At 30.1% G+C, this 19298-nt stretch overlaps 1 protein-coding gene across 1 annotated transcript; it reads right to left on the bottom strand.

Moving 5' to 3' along the window:
- Window positions 1–1169: 1169 nt before the first annotated feature.
- LOC145059873 (uncharacterized) lies at window positions 1170–5143 on the bottom strand. Its single transcript, XM_079007641.1, has 3 exons — window positions 5080–5143; window positions 2949–3716; window positions 1170–2848 (listed from the first exon to the last, which is right to left on the bottom strand). The coding sequence occupies exons 1-3, from the start codon at window positions 5141–5143 to the stop codon at window positions 1170–1172; spliced, it is 2511 nt and encodes an 836-aa protein (XP_078863767.1).
- Between the last annotated feature and the right edge of the window lie 14155 nt (window positions 5144–19298).

Here is a 19298-nt window from a genome sequence, read left to right as displayed (position 1 = left end):
AAAATAAAAAAAACAGTTTTACTTTTGATAGATAGAATTAACACTCAAAAAGAAAAAAAGAAAAAAAAAGAATCATCATAAAAATTTGAAGTCATGAATACTAAGAAATACTTATGTAAGAAGAAAAAACTTCAAGAAAAAATAACCAATCAAGACCGTTCCTCTTATATTCCAAAAAATAGTCAATCATAATAGTTCGAATCTTAGAATCATGCTAAACGATTTGCAAGTGGGTTCTTGGCCCAATAAGGTTTGCCTTAACTGTATGGTTCACCCCAAGTTTCATCTCATTTTCCCCTCCCTAGCAAAACCAAAGACAATAACAAAAGTATCAAAGCATCACCGCCATCGCCATGACACTTGATCGGTGACATATGATGGTAGGCAGCTACGACGATGCAAATGACACAAGACTACGTGTGGACAGTGCATGGAGGGGCATGTCTAACAGTTCCATCGGCATCACATGAAAATGTGTGGCCACAAGTGTGAGGAAACAACACTTTTGGGTGGATCTGCCTCTACGTCAAAAAAGGCGTACAAAGGCAAACAATAGTGTTGAAATTTCATGTTATTTTTTTAGAGTCATTTTATTTTAAAATGATAAATAATTTATTTTCCTTTCAAAGAATTTTTCTGGATGCTGCAAGAATTAACTCTATTTATGAACATGCTCGGACTATACATTTTATCATTTTTTTTATCGATATAAATTATATGAGATGAGCTTCATATAGGATAAACCCAAGCTTTCTATATGATAAGAAAATGAAGAATTTACCTTTGATGATGATAAACTTCAAGTAAGAAATGAATCCCTTTCAAAGTAGTTCTTTAAGCTTGTTGCATGATATTTTGCATTATATTTATTAGTATTTATTTCATTTAAAAAAAAGGAAAAAATTTTTACTTAAAATTTCTTTATATTTAGATTGTTTTAAAATAAATGTGCCGAAATAGGATGAAAATGACACAAAATATGCATCCAGGACAGGGACGGTCCTGAGGATTCAAATGCCCAGGACGAGACGAATAAAAAAGGCCCTTAGGCCTTAACATGTAACGAATTAAATTTCATAAACTAAATTTTAATTAAAAGGACAATAAACTTATATCAATAAACATAGCAAAATCATAGTATTTTAATAAGTAATTACATATTGTAACAGCTAACCAACTATCCGTGAAGCTCTTCTAGCATTCTTGATTGCAAATTGGTTGATCAAATCTTCGTAGTCTATACTCTCTAAGAGTTCGTTCTCGATAGATATCATCGCCAAACCGCTAAGTCTTTCTTGGGTCATTGTGGAGCGTAAGTAAGATTTCACAAACTTCAATTTTGAAAAACTTCTTTCTGCAGATGTGACCGTTACTGGAATAGTCAACAATATTCTATATGCAATGCATGCATTTGGGAAATAATCAAGTTCTTTCAAAAACTTCAAAACATCTATAGGGTTGCTAAATTCATTGGTTTTCAATGTCTCAAATAATTTCAATTCCGTATAAAGTTCATCGGCATTGATATCCGATCTTTCTTCAAACTTGAGTGCATTTTCAAGACGATGACAATACGACTTAAGATCTTTATCTTCAATTCCTCTCAAATTATGTGGAAATAAAAAACCAAATACTTTGTCATATTCTTTGAATTGTTCAAATCTTGTCTCAAGAGAAGAAATGGCTTGATCAACGATGTACAAGAAATAATTGACTCTGAAATTCTCTTCAGGTGTAAATGAAACTTCTTCCCTACTTGAACTCTCATCAAATCTTTTTTTCCTTTCAATCAAACGTTTTTGTGGAAATATTGGATTGATACCCATTTCAATAGCAATCTCCTTAGCTTCAACAATCGCTTTTGAATAACCAGTTTCTCTATAATCCTTGAAGTACCCAATCAATTTGTTTATTTCTGTAATAGTATTATCAAGATGCATATCCTTTGATTGTAACTTCTTACTTAAAATATTCACATGGTTTAGTACTTCATACCAAATAACAGTTGATACCAAAAATTCAAAGTCACTAAGTTCTTTTTCTGCCAGTGAAGTTGCTTCACTAGCAATTGCATCATCATTATCATTTTCTCCAACTTGAAGTAAAGCTTCCCGGACATCCACAAGTTGCAGTTTAATAGCCTTTACACTCTCAGCCCGACTTTCCCAATGAGTTTGACACAATGACTTAAGACTCCAAAATTTAACATTATCTTTCAAAATTTCCCACCTCTTAGTAGAATTTGCAAAGATAGTATAAATGCGTTGGATAAATCCAAAAAAGTTTTTTCCTTTAACACATTTGTTAGCCATATCACATAATGTTAGATTGAGAGAATGGCAACCACAAGGAGTGTAAAATGCTCTAGGATTTATATCTAAAAATCTCTTTTGCACTCCTTGGTGTTTTCCTTTCATGTTTGCTCCATTATCATAGCCTTGACCACGCATATCATCAATTTCAAGACCAAGAGACTTTAACTCCTCAAATGTAATATCAAATAATCCTTTTCCAGTGGTATCATCAACATTCAAAAAACCTAAAAATGACTCTTCGACAGTAACAGAATTATATGATAACTTTAAATACCTCACTATTATAGTCATCTGTTCTTGGTGACTTGAATCGGGAGTACAATCAAGTATAATTGAGTAGTACTTTGCTTCCTTTATCCTCTTGATAAGTTCTTTTTTAATTTCTTGAGCTATCAAAAGTATTAGTTCATTTTGGATCGTGTGGCCAAGATAATGCACATGAAGCCCGTCATTTGTGATCCGCCGTACGTGCTCTTTGATAACCGGGTCAAACTCTTCCAACATTTCAATGACACCCAAAATATTCCCATTACCTATTAAATATAATTAACAAATAAGAAGTGGAATCAGACATCTTAATTAAGAAAAAAATATTTGGTGGAATTGGAACAAAAAAAAACAATTTATAGTTACCTTTTTTATACAACTTTTCATTGGATCCACGAAATGCTAAATTATGTTTAGCAAGAAACTTCACGACTGCAATGATTCTCAAAAGGACTACTTTCCAGTAATCTCTTTCTTTCTTGAATTGCTCGTATTGAACTTTATCAATTGTTTCGTTCAAGTTCAATCTTTTACGCATATCAAACCACTTACTCCTATTTGTAAGATGATCCAAGGAAATTTCATGTTCTTTAACCCTAGTGGTAACATGATGCCAATCTGCATAACCTTCACCATCCAATTTACCTTTCGAAATCCCTTTTCTAAATACTTTACAACAGAAACAAAATAATTTGTCTTGCTCTTTTGAATATACTAGCCATTCTCTATCACACTTCTCCAAATTTGGTAAAGTTCTAGTATATAAAGCTGCGGAAAATCGTCTACCAAATTTATCATAGGGACCATACATAATACTAGTATCTCTTTTAGGACCTTTCTCGACCAAAAGTTTAATCTCATCATAATTAAGTTTTTCCCACCTTCTTGGATCACATATATCAACAAGCTCTTTAACATGCTCTTGATTTTCTACCTCTTCTACTTCTACTTCTTCATGCTCTTTCTCTTCAACATGCTCTTCAACATGCTCTTTAACATGCTCTTCAACGTGCTCTTCAACAGGTTTTCTATAGATAAATTTATCTAGGGCACCCGCGTCAACCTTTCTCTTTTCTTCATCTAGTTTTCTTTTCTTATGTTTTTGACTACCAGATGGTTGTTTTGACTTCATCCCTAAAAGTTCAACATTTAACAATCAACATTCATTCAAATTTCATATACCATTCGAAGTTATATCTAATAAAGTGATTATGATAATCTATTCATTCAAGTATATTAGTATAAAGACATAAAGTATAAATGTGATACATGAATGTTGAATGAAATTGACTGAATTCTATTATTCTAAATCTTGATAAGTGATAACATATATAATATATTCTAGATTTCTTGTTTTACTGTAAAAAGAATATATATATATATATATATATATATATATATATATATATATATATAAACTAAAATTATAAAACTCTAATCTAATTTTGCAAGGAAATACAAAATTACAACCAACAATAAACAATTTTGATACCAATTCTCAATTTGTAAGTTCAATTCGGGTTTGATTGTTTGATTGCAAAATTAAAACCCTTTACCTGGTTAGCAATTAGTGATTGATTAAACTCAATCAAAGGGTAATTCCTATCGATGGTCGCCGACTCGTTGGAATGTTGGATAAAGCGCTAAGCTTGAATAATCAATCGCAATTGGCCAATCGCTTCTGCCTTCTTTTTGTCGTTCGTTGTTTGCGTGCGTCCCAAACTCAATTCATTGATCAACTAATTACAAATGTGGACTGGACAAGTTGATTTATGGACTAATTACAAATGAAGGAAATTCCCGTTTGTTTTTTGCGGCCTTCACAATTTTACATTCATGGGCTACTCTCAATATAGTTAAAAAAAAATGGACCCCATAAAAGAATGGGCCCTGTGCCTTAGTCCTGCTTGCCCCTGGTCTTCACCGGCACTGATCCAGGAAGTGGAGATCATGAACTAATTATATATAACCTTAATTGTGGGGAGCCTTATCTATAGTTCCTTTTTATCCTTTCATATTTTTGCCACCAAACTTTTTCGTTTTTGGACTTTTGACACTTTTTTTTATGCATTTGTGCCCTTAGTTTCTCGCTGGCTCCCTCGAACCGACTTCCCCTTCTGATTTTAGTGGTTCCACCGCTTTGCTGACAACCGTCTAATGAAATCAATCGGTTTTGTAAAACGTATTGTCAAGAACGTCGCCCTTCTGTCTCATCTTCTTTTGTGCATATCAGATGGCTACCATATATATATATATATATTCTCAAGCAAAAATCGATTCGTGGTGGTGTGACACAGAAAAAAAAACTCCTTCCAACCTACTTCTTTTATGATTTCATTGGAAATCATATAAAGACAATTCTGATTTCAGCATGACAAAGACGTATTGAAACTATAAGAAAAAGTTGTTGATGAGGTCGTTGTAGGGATCCGAAGGCTCAAGAACTTCACGTGATTGCTATCCTCTGAAGCTTCAAATCCTCAATGGACTTTCTCACGTTTCTTTGCAGATTGGTAGTCATATTTTGCCCGTTTCCCTTGCTTAAATTCTTCCACCGCCATTCTTTTCCATCACCGACTCAGGGTTACTTTGATCCCTCTATTCATTGATTAAAATATCAGTACTTACCCCACCACCTCTTTCTTGAACCACCACTATTCCCTCTCAGAGGATTAGAGTGAAGGCGAGCCAGGAAAGCACCCTGAACTTATAGGGTGAAGGCGACAAAGCTTTCAAAATTTTAGGGGATCCTCTCCTCCGCTTCATCTACTTCTCGGATTCGACTTCCCATCGACCTTCTAACATCGATTTAGGGATTATTTTTCCAGGTATGTCACCGATTTGAACTATCTGTTGATTTAAACTCATTTAGCACAAAATCAGAACCGATGATGGGATGGAAGCGAAGTGAACGTAGAAAAGGAGATTGAGGGTATTTGGTTGGAATTGGCCGAAGGACAAACCCAAAATTGATATTTCAAAAAATGGAACCAAGAACCGATTCGTCGAATTCAGAAGGCGTTCAAGTGAAACGGAAGACGATGGAGGAGGCAAGAAAGAAGGCAGTGATGGAAGGAGTTGACTGCATCATTCCGATGAGTAGTACAGTATGGTTTAATTTTTTTGAATAACAAATTGTTCTATATCAAAATTTTCAATTTTTTCTATTTAATTAGTTGTTATGTAACACTGCAGGAATGTAAGAAATGTGCATGAACCATAGTTTGCCATTGAAGATGCAGTTCATAAACCTATTGGCATGTTGGAGCCACCAAAAGATGGAGATGAGAGTTAGTGTAAAATAGTAAATAACTTGATGTTTCAGACTTTCAGTGAAGTTTTTAACCCTTATCTTTGTGTCATTTGAAGCTACCTTGTGGGATTTGCTTTGAATTGTATACACCTGATAATGTTAACATTGTTTCTTGTGTTCATCCTTTTTGTAACACTTGTTGGCCAGTTGTATTGATAATGCTCCGTGTTTTCGTTTCATTATACATTTATAAGTTTATAATTGGTACATCGAATCACTGATTTCTGTTTTTTTAATGTTTTTATTGATTGTGGTAGTTTATATTAGTACATCTATTAATGATAATCCTGATTGTTTGACTTTGAAATACCCAATTCCATCTTTTGGTGTTGTTGTTGATGTAGACATGGTAAGCATGTTGACTTTAGATGAAGATAAGAAGAAATATTGTTGTTACCTTCTTAGTCTTATATTGAGGACAATAGAGAGGTATAATGGTTTCATAATCAAGATTTTGATTATACTTTTATTCATTGATAATTTGATAAGATAGACAAAGTGGTGCCCTGCTACTCCAAATCCATCTCAGAAGAACATCTCATCCCTACCAAAGGTTCCTCCACAGGGTAACATAATGTTTGTTATTGATGTTGATTTTGCAGGGGAAATTAGCAGAAACTTTGTTGAAGCCTTGGTATGTTTCTTACAAATTTTCCCTTATTTATTTTTCCCTTTCATTTCTTCAATTTTGCATCATTCTCTCTAAATAATTTTTAAACATTATCATAGTGTGGTAATGGACATGTACTTTTTACTTAAGTATTTATTATTCAAATAATAGTGCAAGTTCTACAACAAGATTCAAATTAATTCACATTTGTTTTGTTTTTTTTTTGATGTTCTGGTCACGAAAAACGCATGATTGGTATAAAAAAAAAAAATTTCCTCATCTAAATTGACATATAGTTTTTAATTGGTTGATGTTTTACTATCTTTTGGCTTTTGTTATTTCAATTATTGGATAATTGGTATATCCACAAACTCAATCAAGGTTAGTTGGTTAGTGGTGTTTCACTTTTGGTGAAATTTACCTTTTTTTTCTCTTCTTCCAATAACACAATAATAAAACATGTAATTTCTTTAGGAGTGGGTGAAGGTAAACTCACTTCCCCTTATATGTCAACAAAAACTACATGCTAGATGAGGTAACTATGTACAACCATCTATCATGATTGCTAAATTAACTTAACATTGATTAAAAATAGATATTTTTTTTTACTTTTCTAAAGCAACCTAATACTACATACAGGCACGATGTGCATGACCATAAGCATCATACAACTCAAAAACTATTCAAAAACATCGGCTTCAAACAGAACATACAAGATTCAACTAGTATATAAGTACCTAAAGGAAACTATATCTAAAACTTGCAAAAAAAAAATAGACAGTTAAAAACAGACAAATATTGAATTTGATGGTACGGAATAAAGATATAAAAAAACATAAACACAGTAAAAGTATTAAAACCGAGGCTGCTGTAATTTTTAAGAAACGTATGATCTTTAGTTTATACATATCTTTTATTTAGAATTCTAAATCAGTAGGTTTGTAAAATATAGATTTCATTATCCATATTTGCTCATTTGTCTTTCATATTCTTTGAAAGTCGTATGAGAAACATGAATATTGTTTTACTATTATATCCATTTATTTCAAAAACTTTATTAAAAAGAATTTGTTAAATTATGTTGAAGCAATTGATAATAACAAAAAAAAAAGTACGCATGAAACACTACCACAACTTCAAGTAGAAACCAAGGAAGTTACAAAACTTGCAAATAGTAATTAATGATCAGTAGACACACATATAATAAAAAAAATACATAATACACAATACCAAAAGACAGAAATTACCAAAACCAGAAAGTCATAAAAAAAATAAAGGTAAACACGATGAAAATGTGAATAAGATTCAATCGATTTTGGAATGTCTGAAAACAAAAGAGTATTTTGGTCCCAAATAAAAAGATTATAATTTGTTTTAACATTTTTCTTCAATAAATGAGTGACATGGACAATTTTTTTTTTTTTTTATGAAATTTGAACTCTTAACACTAATGTTGATGTGTGTGTATGCTGTGTTAATATAAGTTTAGTCTTTTACTAAATTTGATTTTTTTTTAATATTTTTTCAATAAAAAAATAACGGTACAAATTTTTTTTTCGCAATTTGATCTCTTAGTTTCTTATGTGTATTTGAGATTTTTTTTTTTTAATTTGCAACCCAAATATAGTAGTATACTTAGTGAGTTTTAATCAATGACTGGAAACTAACCTGTAATAATTTGCTCAGTTGTATTTTGTTTTGTAAGAAGGACCAAGTTGCATAAATGATGAAGCTTTCCAAAAATATATTTTATGTTGGTTTTGGCAATAAATAAAATGTACTTCCTTTTAAAATGTTGTGATACATAGTTACACTAATTAACATAAGCAACATACTTTAGAAACGAATACCCTCTTACCCTCGCAACGCAAGAGAATCTTTTCTAGTTTGATGGAAATGTGGGATCCAAGCGAAAGGAATTTAAAAGTTTACAAGTTTGCGAAGCTGAAAAATAATTACAAAAAAATCAAAAATTAATTTCGTTGTTTAACTAAAATTATTTGTTTGGAAATCGGGAAAATTACAAAACTAACCATTTTCCTTAATTATTTTTCGTTTTTATCTAAAAATTAACATATATCCCAAATTAGTCAGTGAGACCGTAGGTGATTAAAAAACCTACAGTCAACACAAAGTTAACTACGGTCAAGATTGTGTTGACTACTCTATTGGGTAATAGACTATTTTTTCGTGTGCCGTGAGGGACCTTTAGCCCACAATATATAAAGTTGAAATTTTTATTTTTGCTGGTTTTTTGTGTTTTTGAACTTAAGAAAACTCTTTGAATGGAGCCTCCAAAAACGACCAAGTATTTCTTCGAATCTTTGATTTTTTTTTTCTTATTTACGATGAGATTCGATATGTACGTTTGTCTTTTTTTTTTTGGAAAAAATTGAAAAAAAAACGTAGGCTTCATAAGATATCTATAGTGGACAAGCAGTCAATGCACAAAACGTCCATTGATTGTTTATACACCGTAGGTTTCTTATGAAACGTATACTTTTCGTAAATTTTCTTTACTCTTCTTTTTTTTTTTTTCTTTCTTTCTTTTGTTTGTAGATCGTATACAATTACATATAATTATGGTGTGGTGATTCTTTTTTTTTTTTTTTACAAAAAATGCAAAGAAATATAAGGGAAACCGCAAAATTATCAGAGAATATTGTATGTCATTTAGAAACCTACGCTTTCGTATGGTATTTGAAAAAAATAATCTTATATACATATATTGAAACCGTACGTATCAAGCCGAAACAATAGGCGATTTGAAATACCTACGGTTTCCGTTGCTATTTTGGAATAATTAATATTTTTTTAGCTAAAACTAATAAATAATTAGTAAAATTGGCTAGTTTACTCATTTCCCTTTGAAATAAATATTTACTTATTAAGTTATTTTGATTAATGGTAATATTTAAAAATCAAAGATTAATCGAAAGATAGCTGGAATATTTTTGATCGAATAGAAATATGAAGAAATTAAGAGAAAAGAGAGTGGGCCAGGCAAGTTCTCTAATCCGTGTCCACTATCCACCACCACCAAGAATCCAGATCCCCCAAAAACACACCCTTAGCCGTGTTAAAGCTATTCGATCCATCAACCCAATTCTATGATAATTTTAACCTAGACCCGGGGATCTCAAATATATATATATATATATATATATATATATATATATATATATATATATATATATATATATATATATATATATATATATATATATATATATATATATATATATATATTTGTTTTGTTTTTTGAACCGGCAAATCTAATCACAACACCTATTACACCTATCTCCACGACGGGACTTGAACCCTCGACCTCAAAGAGGGAGGGCGCTACCTGATACCGCTGGGCTACAAGCCCGTTGGTGTATATATATATATATATATATATATATATATATATATATATATATATATATATATATATAGGGTTATGTTATTTTGTTTTCACTATCTATTGTGTGCATGTATGATTGATTCTGGACCAATCATTTTAGTTATTTTAAGAAATTAATTAATGCATATTACATGTTGAACCTGTATATATATATATATATATATATATATATATATATATATATATATATATATACAGGTTCAGGTTCATTTGAGACCATTCTAATTTTCTGAGACCGTAAGACCAAATCTAAAAATAATTTTAAAATGCAAAATAAATAGAAAAATCCAAAAATTCTTTTTTTAAATATTATTTTCAGAATTTGAATTAACTAAAAAAAATAAATAAATAAAAAAATGAAAAAAATTCCGTTTTTTTTTTAAATATGTGAAATATTCTAATAGAATATTACACTGACATATTCTAAAAAATAATTTTAAAATGCAAAATAAATGGAAAAATCTAAAAATTCTTTTTTTAAATATTATTTTCGGAACTTGAATTAACTAAAAAAATGAAAAAAATAAAAAATAAAAAATAAAAAAATACGTTTCACGATCTCACAAAATTAAACCGTCTCATATGAACCTAATCCAATATATATTACATGAATGGTGCTTATATATATATATATATATATATATATATATATATATATATATATATATATATATATATATATATATATATAAGACGTGTCTATATATGGTTGATTAATATATAAAAGTGTAAATTACATGAATGGTGCTTATGGTTTGAGGTAATTTACACGTTTGTTTCCTAACTCATTCTTTTAACTCGTAAGGTCTTACAATTTGTTTTTGTTGCACTCGCTCTTTATTTTACCTAAAAAAACTATCTTTGATTTTTTAATTTAAAATAAAAATAAAATAACATGTAACAAAATGAATAAAAATTTTAAAATAACCATAAAACAACGTATGATAAAAAAAGATTTATTTATGAGGATAGATATATATTAAGCTTGAAAAATCTTTAGAGTTTTAACTTTTAAGTTTTACAAAATTTTAAATGTAAAGGTTGTATGTGATATTTATTAAAGAATTGTCATTTTATAATATCTATTATGAAAAGTTGATATTTTAGAATTTATTGTTGAAAACAACAAATTTTATAAATGCTCAACTTAGCATGATATTCTCATATAAATATTTTGACTTACCCATGGAATTTAAAAAAAGAAAATGGTTTCTAAAGAAAACAAGTATTAAAAAATTGCAACAAAAGAGTTATTAATAAACTAAAAAAATTTAAATACATAATAGTTAATAACTCATTTTAATGATGGTTATATACCAGTAATAAAAAAAATCAGATAAATAATAGATAATCAAACGTTTAACGTAAACGCATACGTCTAACTAACTTTTATTGGAACATGTTTCAAAAATAACATTTTAAGGATTTAAATTATAATTTATTAGCCAAAATAAATTATCATCTATCTAAAAAAATCACAACTTGTTATTATTAGTAAATGGATTTATGAATTCGTATTCCCACCTATTATAGACAATCTTTGTCATTTATTATCACCATTCATTGTATTTAATACTTTACATACATAAGTATTAGTATTATGTGTCATTTTAATTTATGGAAATTGAAAAATATTATAAAGTGACATGTAGATATTATTTATTTAAAAAATATCATAAAATGACATGTGCCAGAATGATTTTGATTTGTTAGAGTAAATTAAATAAAATCAATTGGCTTAGCAATAGTATAGTCTTTGCGTTTCAAATTGGTACCAAAAAAAGACTAACAAGTCAAAGGATTTTAGACTGAACCATAAAAAAACTGGTCTTGAAAAATATGTGCCCGAAAAAAGATCGACCCGAGACCGTCCGATCTAAGGAAAAAGAAAAAGCAAAAATCTTCAAAAATACAAGATGGTTTCGAGACCAAACTGAGACCGGTTTAAGACCGCCAATGTGCATCTATAACTTTTGATATTTGTCTATAAGTCGACCGAAAAACATCACAAAACCAAAATATCATTGATTTCTAACTTAAAGGTTTCCTATTTTTATTTTTACTTTTTATTTTATTTACTTATTTATTTATTTATTTTAATCTAAGCACTTCGAACATAGATAAAAAAAATATTATTTTTTTCCAGTTTTTTATAGTCCTTATCCTATCTCAACTGATCCTTTTATCTCTTTTCCCCATACAAATATATCATGTTGCTCGACGAAAATTAAACCGCAGTTAATTCTCCTGTTCTTCCATATGTAGTTTCCGAAATTTCGATTCCAATTTATATGATTTTCAAGGTTGAAATTCATCAACGTTCAAGATTTATGTCGAGATTACTCCATCAACGATGGTTTTCATGAATGTGATCAACATGTTAAATTTGGTAAACATTGATGCACTAAATATTTGGAATTCACCAGAACTTAGAAGTGACTATCGTTTCTCACTTATCAAAACACTTTGTTTTGGTAGATAAGCAGATAAATAAATTATTTTTGTTAGCATCAACAACTATGGTCATTGCATCTCCAAAAATACTTTCTTAAGTGTTCTCATACGTTTTCTTATCCAAATGAATGAAAAATTTAAGATATAAGCTTAAACCAACTTCATATGCCTAGCACCCTTTTCACTAGCATTTACTGTAATGATTTTCCTGGATTGTTAGACTGTGCTCCCAAGGTATTGGTCTACACCCTACAAGCTTGATTGTTCAGGTTTTCCAGATTTTCCACTTATCATTACAGTAGAATCGGGCTTCTATCTCCTTGATATATTTTCCAATCCCATTTTAACCCTTTTACAACCTTTCAAGTAAACATACTTTAAATGTATTAGTTTAACCTTTTGAAACACTTAGGAAAATTACTATGACTTATATGTCATTTTTATTTATAAATCCACTCATATGTGCATCTGTAAAAGCATAGCAACACATAATACATGTAAGATACCTTATAACACATACCCATCTTGTCATTACATCAACTAGGATTGTCACTAGGATTAAACAAAATTATTTAATTGTCATTACAGTAACCGGAACTATTTGATTTAGATATTTGTATTTTTTAATTGGTTTTAACAAAGCTGAATTATCATGTTGGATTTCAGATTGATTTTGATTTATAAAATAAAATTGACTTGTCCGAAAAACCAAATAACAATTTATTTATTTATATTTTATATTTTTAGTATGTAAATTCTTTCAAAGGTTTTTTATTTGTAAATTGGTAAATTCTGATATATTTTTCTTGAAATTTGTATATATATATTAATTTGATTTACAATTTCTTTTATTGAGTTGACTAATATTTAAAGTTTAAAATATATTTTTTTTAATTTATGACTCTTGAAAATCATATTGTAAAAATTGGTCCAAGTGAATTCTAATTTGGTCACTTCAAAATTGATTTGAATTTAGTTTGAACTATTCAGATCAATGTTTTGAAAATCAAAATCAATTTGAAGAATTTACTTGATGAGATGGGAACGAACTCATCTATCCATAGAAGCATCCTTAATAGCTTGCATTCAACTTAAACTGATAAGCAACATAAATACTATCTTATCATAGACACCAAGTGTAGCACATTCTTTCCATTTAGGCATTGTAGTTTCAACTAATGTGAATGTGTTAAAATATATTCATATTTTTGATCAAACTAACATTGTCAAACTTAGTTTTAGTTTAGTATGTTATAGTTTGTATTGTTTTATCTTTTTGTATTTGCAGGGTCTATTTTGTAATATCTAAAGATTGAAGGAGTGGTGTGTATCTTAGCTTTATATATAATCAGTGCAGGATTCGAGTTTCGGTCATGAGACATTAGTCCCTCTCTCTCTCCTGCAATATTCTCAATCTCATCTTCTTTCTTACAACAGTTAGGGTTTGTAGATTATTGGGTTTATTCCTGAAACTTTAAGAGATTATTGAGTTTAGGTTTAGGTTCTTGTAGAGAGGATTGAGTTGTAAGTGTCAATGTCAAACGAAATGGTTCTTACAATAATGAAATAGAGTTGTTCATGTTGTCAATTTGTGATCTGAGTTGAGTTCTACATACTTTAACACTTAACAGAATGCTATCATGTAGTTCACCATACATACAAACAAGAAATGCATGACTCCATAACACTTTTTATTGGTATTTAAACATCAAGTTTACAAATCTTGGTTGTTATCGAAGTGGATCGGCGGTATTATAAGTGAATGTCATGAAGAAGTGGCGATGGTTGGAAACAAAAATAAATAAATAAATAAACAAAAATGACATAAATAAGAAAGACACAATAAGGGTAAATTGGCAATTTTATAGATACTTATTGGTGTATTATAACGATGTTTGTTGGAAGAACAAAAATTACAACAAATCAAACAACATATTCAAACTAGGCAACAAAAAATGGAAGTCGACTCAACATGTTATTTCCATCGAACCACGTAGAGCATTTATGTAATTTACTTTATTAACCATCACTATAAGAACTTTGTTATTATTTTGTGAAGTGGTATTGATTTTAAAACAACATACACAAAATATCAAACATCAAGTGTGCCAAACTTGGTGTCGAACGAAATAGGTAAAGTGTTAAAAGGTTTCAAGTGAAGATAAATTATTTTATTAACACGACTGAGCTGCCTTTTTAAAAAATCTCAATAACTAACTAGTTAGTATATCAAATAATTATTGTATAAATCCACTATACAACTAAAATTGTAATGTTAATAAGTTATAAAAAAAACAATTTAAAAGTTTGTAACAATATCAATATGTTTAACGACTTTTATATCCCTACAAAATAACTACCGAACTTACCTATTTAGCACCTACAATTCAATAAACAAAACATTTCTGATTATTCTAATATCTTAATAAATATCTTTGGTTTTTTAATTCTAAAGATTCGCATATCCCAGGTTAAGAAAGGGAAAAAAAAATACATATCTCGGATAATTTGGTATAAAATGTCAAGTCTTGAGGTTAGTTGGCATAAATGGATCCATGTTTGATGCATTGTTTTGGTGCATGTTTTGCTGAAGGTCTCGACATTCGTTTCAGAGCGTACCAATTATATTGTTTCTTTTATTCTGCTCCTAAAACCTGGCTGCGCATATGGGTCGGTTGATACTCGTATTTATTTCTCTTCATTTATTTAGCGTAGGGATAAGTTACCTGTCTCTTTAAATCTTGTGGCTTGACGTGTGCATGTGACTTCAGATATTTGTCACTTGTGTAATGGTATTCATAGAGTCTTGTTTTTTATGTGTCTATTTATATTATAATACTATTATTATTATTATAAGAAAAAAAAATATTTGAAATTAAGTAGTCATAATTGGTGTAAAAAAACGGGAGACTTTCAATTGATTTTCACAAAATGTAAGCAATTAATTATTTTTTTACTTAACGAAATTTCTGTTTAATGACTCATTATTTTATTTTACTCGGGGCCTCAAATCGATTCTGTTTGGATACGGTCTCAAAATTGGACAAGTTTGACTCTTTTCCTGGCCAAGAATAGATGAGAGCTTATCATGATAGATATTGATAATTTGAATCTTGGCAAAAAGGATCTAAAATGTATTTTAATTGTCATCGTACAATGAGTGAGATGACAAACGAGCAACAAGTTGTTGCTCATTTGTCATCTCACTCATTGTACGATGACAATTAAAATACATTAACGGGGTTAAAGCACAATTAATAAAAAAAAATCTAAAATTAAGTTGGTCTTTGATCTACACATTATTTTGGTTGATTTGGAAGCATTCGACGACTTTAAGTTTGAAACTTACAAGTGTCGAATTTGAATGAGGTGACAAAATAAATGACTCAAAAGAAATTCATATAGGGTTGGATTGCCAAATGCTAACGTAGTTGGCAGGCCGGTCCTATGGAATTCCATGCCCTGGGCAAATAGAGAAGACGGTGCCCTATTTTCATACTATGTTAATACAATTCCCAAATTTTATAACATAATCTTCTAAAGCAACTACTTAAAAGAATTTTTTGTTAGATTACTTATTGGTACAAAGTACAAACTAAATGTTACAAAAGCAATTCTTGAAGCAAAAACATTAATTATCCTATGATAATAGTAAAAGTTGCATTCTCTTCAACATAACCCAAAACCTTAAATTAGAAATCGTTAATGAGAGTTAAAAAGTTTCATTTGTTGCATCAATATATTATCTATATAATTTATTATAATCCCATAAGCAATATGATGTTTAATAGGATTATATATATAAAGATTCTATATCTTTTAATAATTTTTTAATGACAAATGAGAACGGAACTAAATAAATCAAAATGAATTTTTCTATAAACTAAAGCAAAAAAAAGCATTTATGTGGAAGCGGAAATAAAACAATAAATTTCAACAAAACATATGAAAAAATGATAAGTTAATTAACCATTTTTGATAACCTTGTGTTGTTTCCTGTAAAGCAAAACTAGCAAAACATCAAAAAAAATTTTTTATAGAAAAACAATAAGTGTCGCCTAAAACTACTAAATCAAGAAGAAGAAAAAAAAAGCCCAATGGCCTACTGCAAGTGTCCTAAACGCTGGGAGGGTTCTAGAAATCAAAATCAATATTTGAAAAAAAAAAAATCCTGAAATCAGAATCAACAGTCATTGTTAACAATATCCCAAAATCAGAATTCTGAACTAACGAAATTATGGAGATTAACAGAAACCAAAATCAATTCAGAACCAATATTAACAATACTTAATCAAAATTAGTGCAAAACCTATGTTAACAATACTACAATAAAAAGAAAAGAACTAATATTAACAATACTTAATGAAAACATCTGAAATCAACTGTTACTTCTAATTCTGCTTCATGCGCTTTGGACTTCCAGTTAACCAAAAAACTAGTAATATCATATTTGAACTCAAAAACCAGAAGAAGAATTGGGCTTTCTCGGTAGTTTAAAGCTATAAAGGGATTAAGGGAGAAGATGAACTAAAAAACTGAAATAAGAAAACAGAACTACCGTTGATGTTTAATATTGCTCCAGGTCTCCTCGTCTTCGCTGATTCTCCCGACTCTTGGAATTAGGCGTGCCGGGTGCGCTCACCAAGAAAATTAAGGCGTTCTTTTTTTTTTTCCCTGCCCGACTTTTGCCTTCTCGAACCTCAAATTGTGCCCTTGTCAGGAAATAGATGTCTTGGGCCTAAATAATGCATACCCAAAAGAAGAAAGCAAAAAGTTGATGCCCTTATGTCCATTAATGCCCTTATGTCCATTAATGCCCTGGGCAGTGGCCCATAGGGGTGTAAACGAGCTGAGCTGAGCCTGAGCCTGACCAAGCTCGAGCTTGGCTCGTTTAATTTGAGGAAGCTCGAGCTCGAGCTCGAGCTCGATTCGAGCCTTAAAATGAAGCTCGAGCTCAGCTCATGAACAATTTAGTGAGCTCGCGAGCCTAATCGAGCCTAAACGAGCCTCTATGTATATATATATATATATATATATATATATATATATATATATATATATATATACATATATATATATATATATATATATATGTGTGTGTGTGTGTGTATATATATATATATATATATATATATATATATACAGAGAGAGAGAGAGAGAGGCTCGTTTAAGCTCGCGAGCCCCATTAATTGAAGCTCGGCTCGAGCTCGTTTAGTAAACGAGCCTCATATCTAGGCTCGAGCTCGGCTCGGGCTCGTTTAATTCGATCTCGAGTCGAGCTTTTAACGAGTCGATCCCGAGTAGCTCGGCTCACTTACACCCAGCTCGCCTTGCCCTTAGGCCGGCCCTGTTAGTTAGAAATACAAGTAAATGTCTAAAATGCATTACAACTCTTTTTTTGACAATGTCATTTTTACAATTAGGCTTTTCTAATTTCACCTACCTGATGAAAATAGTAAAGTTTAATACTTTTTTTTTCGGGGGGGGGGGGGGGTGTGGGCGGGCAGATATACGCTGAAGAAGATACTTGTTCGTTTTTTTTTCATTTCATTTTGATGATCATAAATAGAAAACTTGTTTCGTATTTCTTTTCAAATACCTCAACATTATTTATAAAATAAATAATAATTGTCACAAATTTATAATCATCAATCAATAAATATAAACCACTTCAGTGAAATTAAAAACAAACATTATATACATTATTTTTTTAATAAATAAACAAAAAAAACAATATATATATATACTAGTAAACTTTAATAGGTCACTTTAATGGATGAAGATAAGATTTTATAAATGAAAGTATTTCCCATTAACATGAAATCGGTGTATCCAGAGACAACTTCTCAAAGCATCACATGCACTCAAGGTTCTAAAAAGTTTGTCATGGTTTCACCATGGTGCAGCATGGCTCAAAGGCTTGTACTTACTGCTGAGCTTTGATAAAATGTTGCCTCAAGTCATATATTTTTATAAAAATGGAAAATAGTAGCATATATATTAATTATATACAAAATTTTTGCCTTAAGTCATGCCATACAAAGGATGTGACTCGTCACGGCTCGAAAAAACTTGAAGTTTGACATTGCCTCCAAATCACGCCTTACGTTATTTAAAACCTTACATGCACAACACTAAACGTGCAAGTAGTGTATAAGTCAAGTATTGACCTTTTCTCACAAGAAATTATGTTTTGTTTTCACCATTAATCCAAATAAAGCAATATCAACAAATTAACCAATTTATCATTCGTCACGTATGGCTGATGTAAGCTTTTAATGGCTACCTGTTTAACTTTCCCATCTTTGAGTATCTCAGCAAAACTGTTGCTGCGCATTGTGTAAGAAATGGAAATATACATTGAAAGTACATCACTATTTCTTGCATTCAAGTTGATATACTTCCGTGACAATAGATATTTGAACAACGCTAACTCGCTTGTTTATGATTTGTGGTGTGTGCAAGATTAGCGGTGCAACTGTAAAGGTTTTTTGGCTTATCGCAATCAGTGGTTTATCATCTATTGCATACATGTTTGTGAATGCAGCCTACATGTTCTTGTGAACTCAAAACTTATGTACTTCATTGCACATACTAAATCTTACACCTAAACGGAAACAATAATAAAAGATATTAACAACAAAAGGTTGTATGATAACAAATACAAGTCAAATCACTTTTACAATAACAATCACTGGATATGGGAAAGATACGAACTTGTATGATAACAAATACAAGCCAAATCACTGTCACAATAATAAAAATTATTGACAACAAAAGGTTGTATGATAACAAATACAAGTCAAATCACTTTTACAATAACAATCACTGAATATGGGAAAGATACAAACTTGTAGGAAATGAAACCAAATTGGCTACTAAAAGAGCCTATTAATCCTATCACAACCAAACTCCTAAGGTGTACCCCAT

Source organism: Lactuca serriola, chromosome 6 (assembly GCF_051521515.1).
Source record: "Lactuca serriola cultivar US96UC23 chromosome 6, Lser_US96UC23_V15, whole genome shotgun sequence".
In the NCBI taxonomy this organism is placed as follows: domain Eukaryota; kingdom Viridiplantae; phylum Streptophyta; class Magnoliopsida; order Asterales; family Asteraceae; genus Lactuca; species Lactuca serriola.
Note: the sequence above shows the minus strand (reverse complement) of the source record. Positions and strands in the feature narration are given on the sequence as shown.

What these genes read in the sequence shown, in the direction of transcription:
- LOC145059873 (XM_079007641.1), bottom strand. Translation starts at nt 5,143, where the DNA reads ATGGCGGTGGAAGAATTTAAGCAAGGGAAACGGGCAAAATATGACTAC. An exon ending in CTACCAATCTGCAAAGAAAC is followed by an intron (nt 3,717 to 5,079) that starts GTGAGAAAGTCC and finishes TTGAACTTTTAG; the next exon opens with GGATGAAGTCAAAACAACCA. An exon ending in TGAAAAGTTGTATAAAAAAG is followed by an intron (nt 2,849 to 2,948) that starts GTAACTATAAAT and finishes TATATTTAATAG; the next exon opens with GTAATGGGAATATTTTGGGT.